The 12,064-nt window shown below is 42.7% G+C and overlaps 1 protein-coding gene across 8 annotated transcripts in view; it reads right to left on the minus strand.

Annotated features, from left to right (window-relative positions):
- The window catches only part of GRIA3 (glutamate ionotropic receptor AMPA type subunit 3), a 275,987-nt gene that overhangs the window by 15,158 nt on the left and 248,765 nt on the right, over positions 1 to 12,064 (minus strand). For 5 of the 8 annotated variants that reach the window (XM_032391369.1, XM_032391368.1, XM_032391367.1 and 2 more), the window contains one exon: positions 9,204 to 9,451. In XM_032391369.1, coding sequence (XP_032247260.1) covers positions 9,204 to 9,451 — 248 coding nt within the window. Of the gene's footprint in view, positions 1 to 3,256; positions 8,643 to 9,203; positions 9,452 to 12,064 lie in introns of all 8 variants that reach the window. The other 3 variants (XR_004297784.1, XM_032391370.1, XR_004297785.1) reach the window with 2 other exon arrangements.

The following is a 12,064-nucleotide window of genomic DNA, read 5'->3' on the forward strand; positions in this document are numbered from 1 at the left end:
GTGGGAAAGAAGAAAAAAATGGCCTAGTGAATTAATGACCAAGTTGCTTCCTCCCAATGGTGATCCTGGAAGGGTTGATACAAAAATCTGTACTGTGGCTATGTCTCTGAGCCTGAAAAATACAGGATCCCAGGGGCAGTACGATTTATCTGCCCAAGAGACTATGGGATAGGTTCTGCTCTGAATGGCTTCACTTCTCCTTTCTGAGCAGGGACACCTAAAGAGCAAATGCCTGTTTAATTAATGATGCCAGAAGATCTTCAATGGTGCCCTTAGGAGGGGTAGATATATGTGTAAATACATAGCTTACAGAGACAGACAAGGAGATCACAGAGAAGTAAAAGAAATATATGAGTAAGGGTGATGTATTTGCATAGTTAGTGAGGAACCTGCTCTAACAACACAACCTCTGGATGATGACAATGGAAGCTTATCACAACCTAAGCTGGAAGCCCTCCCCTCACCGCATGCCTCATCTAAACCTCACTTCAACTTACTGACCCTTGCTTCTTGGTACCTAGTGATTTTTTTCCTGTTGAATGACTTCTTAGAATTGTCTTCAGCCCAGTGGAGGGAGGATTGCCATCCTCTCTTTCACTGGTTTTTCTACTGAAGATATTTCAGGTTTTCATGGGGACAAGTCACCTTTCCCAATTGCTCACTTGCTTCCCTCGCCTTTTCTGAAAAACTCCTAGCATCACTCAGGAAATCACAGGCATGTGCAGACAGGCAGCTAGAGACATCTCTGCCCAAGTAGGTCTTGATTTATTAAGTTGAAGCCAATTGATGACCAACCAAGAGAAGATTCTTTGCTAGATAAAAGGATTTACTCTAAGGTCCTTTATATTCTTTTCTGTTGGTTACCGTGGGATAGGTCACCTCTCCATACACTAGCTGTTAGAGGTCATCGTAGTTCAATATATGCCCTAGGCTACACTAGAATCTGGAGCCCTTAAAAAAAAAAAATCTCTATCCAATTCTTTCACAGGGCTTTCTGGATGCAGGACTCTAGGAGAATGAGGATTTAAGTCATTTCAATCCTTCTACCCTTGGATCAGCCTGAGCTTTCTCCACAACCTGGGAGCATGTTCCATACGACTGCTGGCATTATTGGGCTCTGGCCACCCAGGCAACCCTCAGTCCCCAGGGGCAGCTACAATGATTTGCAGAGTTATGCAGAGCTTAGCTGCTAGAAGCTCCCTCTGAGTGAGAATTTATATCTATGTAGTTCACAAATGTAGCTCAAACCTATTTAACTCCTTGCTAATTAGACCATAATTTAATACAAGTGCAAAGAGCAAATTCAATAATGCATGCACATAACATGAGGAGTTGAAAGCTGTGAGTCATTTTACTAAGGGCCTAACAATGCTAGTGACTGAAACCTATCAATGAGCATCTATGCTAGAGGAGCAGCTCCAGAAGTCAATTGTGGATATGTGAGTAAAGCCAGTGCATTTCCAGACGGTAATCTCTCAGATTCAAAGTGATAGACCCCTTGAGTCCACAAGTTGTGAATTTCACTGATGGACTTCGGCAAAACCGGGACTTTGTCCAACCTCTCCCTTTAGAACAGGAATCCAAAACCATTATTGGTGTGGACTAACTCACACAACCCAATTTGTTTGGGAGGACTTCTTACTCTGTTTGTCCCTGATAGAGAGAAGGAGCTCAGGGAAGATGCTAAGCATCTGGAGAAGCCAGTTTTGGTTAAAACGTGGCCACAGATACTTCCCCCAGTCATAATTGATATGATGCACTTGAAAACTCTGTTTTAAGATCCATTAAAAACTCAAACTATCAAATTTGGTTGGGCTTTATGACTTATAAACGTGTTTCCTTTAGTTCATCCCAATGGCACCAAGAAAGAAAAACCTAGCCGGACAAGACAGACAGAAACCGATCTCATGTTAGATCAGAAACTCACATGACACGTGTTTCTGAAGATGTCGAGTTCATGCCCCTGACTCTAGGCAAAATGTTCATCGAGAGTTTAATCTGATGGGTGTCGGCATCTTCTTTTCTCCCCAAAAGCCCTCTCTTCAGCATGACCCATAGAAAAATAATCAGTCTTAGCTTATGCTCCATTAGATTGCAACAAATGGGGTCTATCTATCAGATCCGAAAGCTGACTACTGGTTGCCAGGCCAGGACACATTCCATCCTTTCCTAGCACGCAGTCCAGCATCCACTTCTCTGCCCTTTCCAGCAGTGAGGCTACATAAGACACACCAGCAGACTCAGTCTCTCCCTCTCATTCTCTCTCGCTTGCTCGCTCGCTCTCTTTTTTAGATGCAAAGTGTGCTATTGCCTTCAGTTTGTATTTTGAGAAATATTTCCTTCAAGGCCAGATGAAATTCAGCTTTACAGGGAATTTAGTGCTTGCAACACACTTTTGCCACCTGCGACCAATGGGGATTTGCCTCACGTGCCAAGGGCCAAATGCTGTACCGCTCTCTAGAAAGTCAAAAGAGAATGGATTTCCATTGTTCTCCATAAATTTGCCCCCACCCTTCTCCACCAACTTCAACTCCCACCCTCATTGCATATATTTCAATCATTTCAAATCTTTCATGTCTCGGTTCCATGGCTGTCTTGCCTTTCGGAGAGTGTAGTTCTATAACCTTCTCTCCAGATGAAAGGAAACCAAATGATTTGGTCTTAGTGGGGCAGAAAGGGTATAAACACACACCATTTCACTCTGCCTCTGTGGCCGTGTCTCTCCTGTCGGCAATTGTATAACAGCATTCTTACCTGCAGGCTTTTCTCTCCTGCTGCTCTTTCAGTAGCTCAGGTGTTGAACATTTAGTCATTATTTGTCAATAAGAAACACATTCAAGTTATCAGGATAACACCAAAGGCAAATCATCACGTCTTAATCATAGAAATCATGTTAAGGCCACGCAATTGCCAAAAAAAAAAAAAAAATCGCTAGAATGGATTAATTAAAACAATTTTTTTTTCTGGGACTACAACTTTTTCCTGGTGGTAGAATTGATTCTTTAACACCATCTGGCAAAAATCAGTGGTTTTGGCAGTCACTGGACTGGTTCAGTTCTTAAGGCAAAAAAGGTCCCTTGCTTGAAGCAGCCACTTGAGAGAAAGTGAGGGTTTGCTCTTGGGAAGAAGACCTGAGTAAAGTTCAAGGAGCAAATTTAGTCACTACCAGCAAAGAAAACTGTCAGGTTCTTCATACTTCCAGGAGGCAGCACCAGCACAGAGACATGCAAACCAACGAAGAGCATAATATACTCACCCTACTCCTTGATCCCAAACCAGTCTCGGTGATTCACAGGAACTTCTTCTAAGACCCAGGAAGTGCCATCGATCTGTAATGATTCTTGCCTACACACATAACAGTGTCAATAAAGAGTCATTGGGATCCATCTTAACCCTGGGCATCCAAAATGTCTACCTTTAGGGATGGCTTCTGCCAATAAAAGGTCCATCTTGTTGCAGGTAAAAGGCAGATGCAGATTCACATCCGTGACCCAAGGCCCAAGAATGTCAAAGAATTCTGGGTGTGGAAGAGAAGTGGTTAAGAGACGGTGGCATAGGAGAGGAGGATTGTAGACACACACGGAAGAAGGAATACACACACAACTGAGGCTCTCATTTATACATATGGGAAACATAGTATCACCTCATTCAGCTAAGGGCCACCAAATAGGAAGCTGAGGGCATTTGAAAGCAGGCTGTTCTAAAGTATAACTTTTTACTGTCTTTGAATATGAGACTTGCTAAGCAAATGCAGGAGATCAAAAACATGATTGCTAGTGATAGGAAGGAAGGACGCGTTTGAATTTCTTAAGAGAACAAACTCTTTTTAGGTCCTCTGAAAGCACCCACATGAAAAGAAACACAACTAATTTTAATTGCAAGCCACTTTTTGAATTTAGGAAAACAAGTTCCCTAAATGCTTTCCTAGCGTCACAGTGGCTATTCTAGTCCCTATATAGTTTTGAAGATAACAAAGCTGCGTTTCTCTAACGAGGTTCTGTAAATCATAATGATCACTCAACCATTTCTTTACTTAATCAAAGTTTAACTGCATTTCTCCCATCGTCATCCCTGACTTCCCGATATGCCTTGCAAGGTGAGGCACTGGTTGTGCAACTCTCCTTCCAGACGAGCGGTTCAGGGCGGTTCCATTGAAACATTCTGTTCCAGTGTTCCCCAAAGCACACAAAGCGTGCTGATTGTCAGCTTGGAAAAGACGGACACTAGAAGTCTAAATTCCTGGATAGAACTAAAGCCGGGACAATTTTAGGGTGAGGTGGGGGGAGGGCTTACAAAGTCTTGTCCCGCCAGGCACAGGTAGCTTGTTTCATAGAGCAGACCCCCTCTAGGAAGGTACAGCTACACAGGAAAGCTAAGCTGGTGCCCTTTCCCCAAGATTAAGGGAGTGAAGCAGGGTGAGCGGGGGCGGAATCAGAAGAATTTGGAAGTTTGAGGCGACAGGCAGCTGTGGAGGGAGGCTGATGTGCTTATGTGGTAATTCAGCAGCTAAATCCCTATTCTGCTGTGATTTACAGAGACAGACTTTCACTGGCTATGTCACAAACCCCCCGTGATCTGGGTTTATCGCTGAAACAACCTACTGGCTCTTAATTACCGCATTTACACAACACATTGTAATAACGCACTAACACAAAAGGGTGACTTGCAGGTTAAAAAATTCCCAAACCACAGCTCTAATTTTCATGATCCTTGGCTGTACATTTATAGTCCATCAAGGAAGGATCAGGTCTGATTTGTTTGTGTCCTATTAGCCCAGGTTCAGGAAATGGCTAAAACAGAGCAGGATTTCGGTGCAGGGGCCACCTTAGTGGCTGACCTTGTCTTAATTCCTTGCATTCCGAAAATGAGATAAAATCAGGGAAATGAAAGAAAATAAATATCTGTTGCATTAGTTTAAGCATGTGCACATTTAAAACAGCCTGAAAAATTGTCGGTTCCTTCCGTAGAAGGGTAACTTTTTGAGAGTAGGCTGAAAATTCATGATGTCTCATGCCAGGGGGGAAAAGTCAACAATTTAACATAATTGCCCACTTATTATTTTAAGGTTGCGGGAGAGAAACAGAGAGATAAGTATTGTAGGTTTTTCTCCCTCTCCTGGTTTCAGAGATAATAGGTGTGGAAGTGTTTTTGAAAAAGTAAAAGCACTCATAAATGTCAGGCTTTGTGATTATTGTCATTTTTAGTAATCAGCACTGAGGGCTGAAATGGCTTAAATATGCCAATTGCCTTGTAACCAAGGTAGTTGAGAATGAACCTGGTTTTCGTGGAAATATCTTACATGCAATCAGCTTTGCATTGCTCATTGGATGGGTCTATGTGATCAATTGCTGTCTGCAATATTATCACAAGAGGTGACCCTGAAAGTCAGCAGAGATTTGTGACAGCATTAGCTGTGTGACCATCTCAAAGTCACCACCATCTCTGGGTCTCATTCTCCGTGAAATGATGGTACATTCAACAGTCAATTGTCAGGTCACCTGGGGATGGGATACAATGTGGAAGTGTAATTCTCAAGCCACTTTACTAATACAGTCAAACCTCACTGATTTGGACTAACATAGGGGAAGGACTGTCTCAATGAGAAAGTCCTGAATTACCAAACAGGCTTGAGGAATGACAGCTTTATTACTTTAGGTCTGTTTTGTAATTCAAACTCACTATAATACACTGCCGTAGTAGAGGTCCTTGTGAGAACTACTTTAGCAGATAGATTTGTAATAAATATGATGCTATCTAACGAATGCTTGCAATGTTTGCGAAAAAAATTTGTTCTCTTAAGGAAGAAATTCAACTGACAATCTAAACTCTTCATTTGCTTAACAAACCTCTCCTGGCCCCTTTCTTGATGCTATGCGGGTAGACAGTCCACTGGTCCCTGTCAGGTTTGTCACAAATTGTAAATCTGAGGGCTCCAGATTAACGGGGCTTCGCTGCCTTTTCTACCTTCTCCACTGATTTGCTTTTGGCGTCACCACCAAATAGTGGTAAAAACAAATTCAAGTTCATCTCTTGCCCCTTCTCTTGCTCACTCTCAGCAAACAGCAGGTAGCGAGAAGGGAGAGGACAAAGGCAAACTCCTTGGTAATCCGGAAACAGAATAAGCAATCGTTGGAGATGCGGCACTCATCATACTATTATCCATAGCTGAGAAAGGGGTTGACTTATTTCAAAAGGCTGGCTGGAGGGATGACCGAAACAAGTGATTTTGAAAGATGCCTGGCAGGTAGCACTAGTGTCAAAGAAGCTGGAAACATTTAGGCTCTACTGAACTGTTTTTCCTACTTGCATATCGAAAATCAGATCATCTGGAAATCGTGGGCTGGCAATAAGGTTACTTGATAACCTTGCAGCAGTATCAGCTGAGGAAAAAGAGAAAAGCTTGATTGTTGGTTGTAATTAGCAAAGAGCCGGTCTAAAGTTTTAGGGGTCTTCAGGATACCAAAACCTCGGGGTGAAAAGTAAAAATTCGGCCAACTACATGCAGATTTGTTTTTGGTTTGTGTAACAGCAAACATCTGGTTATTTGAAAACTTCTGGGCACTTGGCATCATGTGGATGTTTTAGAGGCATCTTGACGCAGTCCATGGCTCCTCTGTAACCATGCTGAGGGTGAAGGATGGAGTCACGAGAGCAATGTATCCAATCCAGCTCACTTTTCATTCTGCAACTCACTTGAGTGAGAAAATTAGGTTCTCCGTGGCTTGCTAAGAACATGAGAAAAAGACCAGGAAGAAGGTGCTAAATGCTCTAGGCATCAGGTTAGCCCCTGCAAACTCAACTGAGCCGAAAGCTTGGCTAAGCTGTCAATGTTATCGGTTCACACTGGTGGGAAAGGAAGTTACTGCTTTCTGACACAGTAAAACCTTGATTAATTGGAATCCATAAGGGAGGAATAGAATTTTCACTAAGAGTACTCATTTTGTTTCATTCTTGGCTAACAACATGTTTTTTCCCCCCCCAAAATGCTTGTATCCACTTTCTCGCCTCCAGGAAGCAGCCTCTAATGTTTGAGGGTCAATCCAGATGGAGAGAAGATATGGGAGACAAAGCTGAATGTGACCTAACCATAGGTCATCTCTTGGCAAGTGATTTAAAAGAAAAAAATCAATTCCTTGCAGAATTCTTCTTTTTTGGTACTATTGCTGCTTTCTCATCAATGTGGAGTACTGAGGAGGGGAAATTCAGTTAGTTGGGGTACTGGTTAGATGAGTTCTGGTTAATCAAGGTTTTACAATAAAAGACCTCGCCAATGCGTGGTAAGATTATGGGCTGAAGAAAGTTGTATTTGAATTTATCTCTTTGAAAGTGCTCTGTATCAGTGTTTCCAAACCCATAATATACTGCAGACTGGCCAACTAACTTTTCCATCAGGATCCTGAGGAATGGAGAGAGAAAGAGAAGAGCAGAGGTGTAACCATTGTCTCTGAAGGAGAAAAGGGTTGGCTTGCCTGTCTGTTGGCCTGTGTGTGGGAAACACTGTTCTTCACCTTAAGATGCCCATGGGTATCTTGGTTGTACAAGAGTTGATCTTACATGCTTCAATATAATTCGCATGCCCTTTAGGTCATGGAGGATTTTGTTTTCAGGTCCTCTCTTGTACTTACCCAACGTGTCCTTCCATTACTTGGTATCATGGCTTCTGAGCTTGCCCCTATTTCTTGTTGCTTGGATGAAGGCTATTCGTTTCGTTCTTTCTAGCCCTGAAGAGCATTGTGGAGCCAAAGGAATGCCAAGTAAGATGGATTTTCTCATGAAGGCAGCCTGGATAACAATTAGACCTACCTGAACCAAGAACATGGCTAAGGAGAAGCCAAATCAGGGATTTATACACATGGAGTATCACAGTTAGACGACGCACTTGTTTAAATATACAGAATGTCTTTGCCAAATCTGGATATGGGGTGGCCTATTGAAGAAAGACCCCATTTAACTTGAAACCGAGCTGGTTCTTTGGCTTTCAAGTTAAGTGGGGCCAGCTTAAACAGGCCATCACATATCAAGAACACCATCTCATCACTCACACATAATTGAAGAAGCCAACTCTAATCAACCAACCAACCAACCAACCAACCTCTGTGAGCAACCGTCATGCCTTGGGGAAAAAAAAAAGGCTGTAACCTGACTTTTCAGTAGGTAGATTTGATTTCTCACACCACTGGTGTGAGGCAGGCAGGGATAGTCTTAAGGCAAGCCTGGGGCTCTTGAAAGCCTAGGCCGTTGAAACCCACACTATGGCCTTCATAAGGCAACCAGTCTGGCGTGTGAGGGGAAGGGAGGGGTGTGGAGGGGGAGCCTCTGTCTGGGAGTTTAAGAAGGGACCCAAGTTAGATCAAAAATGCGGGCAGTGCCCTGGAGTCTTTCTGGTTCCCAAAGCTGCCAGGCAGGGGAATAACCTGGTCATTCCACCTTATGTGTGAGTCTTGTGCTCTCTCCTCAATAATAAGATAACAGTCTTGCCGATTACTCGTCACTAAGGGTACCCGGTTGTGGTGACATTGAGGCTGACCTTGGAGTCACCGCCCCCGCTGCCGCACTCTCCTTTGTCGTACCACCATTTGTTTTTCAATTTGTCCAAGAGGCCTTGCTCATTCAGTTTTAATACTGCCAGGTTAACAGCATTTCTTGAAACGATAAAACATAACTTGTAAGAAAATGCACAAATGCTTAGGAAATCGTTAACGTATAAAAAGGAGCACAAGAGGACAAATTGGCTAAATTTCACAGAACGTGGAGCTATAAAAATGTCTGTACAGCAAATACAGGGTTAAATATTGGAAGGTGGCATGGAGGATAACATTTGCTCAAAACTGAAGTGTGCGGGATGGGGAAATTGTCTTTGAGAAAAAAAGTAACAAGAACACCACATCCATGCAATTAACATTCGTCACATATGGCACCATAACTTGGCTTTTACCATTTAAATTGAAAAAGCCGTTGAACTGTAAAATTAAAACAGCAACAAACAGTCAGAGAGGACAACACAGAGAGAGAACATTAAAAAAAAATGGATGCATTAAATCGATGAAACCATAATTTACCGTCTTATTTAACTCCATGGAATAGTGTAGGTTTTAAACTTTAAAAGTTACCTCAAAATCCACAAGAAAGAAAATGACAACAAAATGCATCAGGGTAGGTGGAATACTATAACAACACGGATATTGTTATATTATTCCACCCACCTTAATGCTGAGCCTTTAGGGGTTGCCACACCATAGCCTTTGGAATCCAGATTTCCACCAACTTTCATGGTATCACACGGTTTTCTCTGCTCAATGTACTCATTCATGGTTGACTCCAGCAGGAAGGCAAACTTCCCCTTGGACTTCCGCACTCGGGCCACTCCGTCTGCTGTCGTTTTGGTAAACACAGATGGCTCTGCTGATTTCATGTAAGACCACATTTTCTCATAGACTGCAATTTTGGACCTCTGCAACAGAGAGAAGGATTCTTAGAGCTACCAGATATTAGCACTGGAAAAGGCCTCGGCACAGTGGTTTTTGAACGTGCTCGATTGCCGCTCGCAGGAAGAAGAGCAGGCCACGCTGTGACCCGGTAGGTACACGCATACGTATGTAAGCGTGGTTCCACAATCGGTTTCTCAAAACTGCCCTCGTCTTTGCGATGTGTGATGCTCTCTGATATTTTCCACCCTATTCTAATTCACTGCAAACACACACACACACACACACACACACACACACACACAAGTCAGGACGCACTGAATTGATTTCGTGGCTCCACTAATGGGTTTGCAATCTAGTTTGAAAAACACTTTCTTGGTTCAATCTTCCTCTCCATTCAGGAATCTCCCCTATGATATCCTGCTCTGTGGTTACCTTTACCTGCCTGAAAAAAACTGCCATTGGAGGGAAGCGTAAACCATTTTAGTGAGCCCACTCCGGCACAGGGCATCAATTATTGGAAGAAAGTCCTTTCTTATTCCGAGCTGAAATTTCTCTCTCTGTAACTCCCAACCTTTATCACTATCTGCAAGAGCTCTGCAAGGCAATCCCATCTCTGCTTCTGCATGATGGCGGTTGTTAAACCCTCTCTTCGTCTGGTCAAACTCCACTGATGTCTAAAGCTATTTCCAGAATGCTCACAGTTTTGGTCTATCTCCCATAGGATTTGAGCTAGCAATGCCTCTCTTTAATTAGATTGCCTAGAGATAGACATGGTACCCCAGATATCCGACAAAGACAGAATGGAAAGACACACGGTTTGCTTCTAGTCATTGGAGCATTATTTTCTAGCACAACACTGCCTGAGTTTGCATTAATGTATTTAGCCTTTCATCCATCCTTTTAACAAATATTTCTTGAGCATATGCTATATCTAAAGCATTCTACTGGGGGTGTGAAGAATATAATAGAGAGTGAATAGGGTCCCTCTTTCAACTCAGGTGGAGGCCAAACCCCAACTTTTAGTTCTTCCTGCCAAACCAAGTTTCCCTCATTTTTACCATTTTGGATTTTGAATTTAATGCCATTAAATTTCATCTCAATTCAGGTGGTCCTTAGAACATGTACTAAATGCTTATAGCTCTGTATTAGGCATTCTGGAGAATATAAAGGGAGTGTGATCTCAATGACCCCAGAACTTCCAACTGAGTTGGGAGCTAGGTCCTTAGGAATGAAAACCCTACAGAAAAATTCTGAAGTGCTATTTGACCAGAGGTGAGGAAGCACGGTAGAAACTAGAAACCTATGCCATGATATCAAGTGTCATTTTATGGGCTCTCCTGGCCCCGACCTCAGGTTTTTTGATTGTTAATTTAGCTGCTCTCCTCTGGATTTTGGCTGACAACCTTCTTGAGGCCAGCTTAAGTAATTCCAGCTCCCAGAGCTATGGCCATGGAAAGTGTTTATGGCAATCAGATCCCCCACTGAGGCCCTCACTGAGCCACTGAAACTGTTCACTGAGATTGGAAATATGGTTTCCATGTTTGCTTTGCAAAAAGAACAGGAAAAAGAAAAAGCCAATATGGCTGAAGCCAAATGAGCAAAAGGGAGAATGGTAGGAAAGGAGTTTAGAATGATAATCAGAGGTCAGATCTTGTAGGACCCTGTAGGTCATGGTAAAACATTTGGATTTATTCTGACTGAAAACGAAAGATTGTGAGGAGGGGTGTGATAAGATCCGATTTAAAGTTTTAAAACATTACTCTGGCTGCTCTATGGAGAATCCACTCTAAGGTGGGCCAGAGTGGAAGCGAGGGGACTGGTTAGGGGGCTATTCTAGTAGTCCGGGGAGAGATGGTGGTGGCTTCGACTAGGTTGGGAGCAATAGAGGTAGAAAGAAGAGATATGTTTTGGGGAGACAGCACACAAGCCTTGCCGATGGACATCTCCACCTGATGGTCCTATAGACACTTTGAGATTAAACATTTCCAAACCCAACTTACTATCTTTCTTAGAAAGCCTGGCTCTCCTAAATTCTATCAGTAAACCACCTAACATTCAAGCTAGAAAGTTTGGTTTTGGCACCTTCCTCAGCCTCTCATTATGCCATGTCTATTCTGACACAGAAATGTAGGATCTGTCCTTTTGTCTTCTTTCCATCCTCATTACCATTGTCCTGGAGCAAGCTCCCATCATTTTTTGGTCTGGACTACATTGCTTCCTAATTGCTCTCCTGGCTTCATCTCTCTCTTCAATTTATCTTCCAGTGATCCTTCCAAAATGTAAATCTGATCATTCTTTAAAATCTCCTGATAGTTCCCTAAAACCTACAGGACAAAATTCAGACTCTTATGTATGATATTTAAGAGACTTTATGATCTTGAACTACACTCTCCTATGATCTAGTCACATCAGACTACTCACTGTTCACTGAAATAGGCCACACAACTTCACGTCTTATGCCTTTGGTTATGCTTTTGCTTCTGCCTGAATTATCCCTATTCACCTTACAAGGTCCAGAGCAAATATCATGTCTTCTGTGAAATCTTTCCTGACTCTCCCCTGGTCCCACAGAAGTGCTTTCTTGGGTGCTCCGAAAGCACTTTTGCTCATACCTTTGCTACAGAGCTTACTGGAAT

The sequence above is a fragment of the Phoca vitulina genome, unplaced genomic scaffold, assembly GCF_004348235.1.
Source record: "Phoca vitulina isolate PV1807 unplaced genomic scaffold, GSC_HSeal_1.0 scaffold62, whole genome shotgun sequence".
Lineage (NCBI taxonomy): Eukaryota > Metazoa > Chordata > Mammalia > Carnivora > Phocidae > Phoca > Phoca vitulina.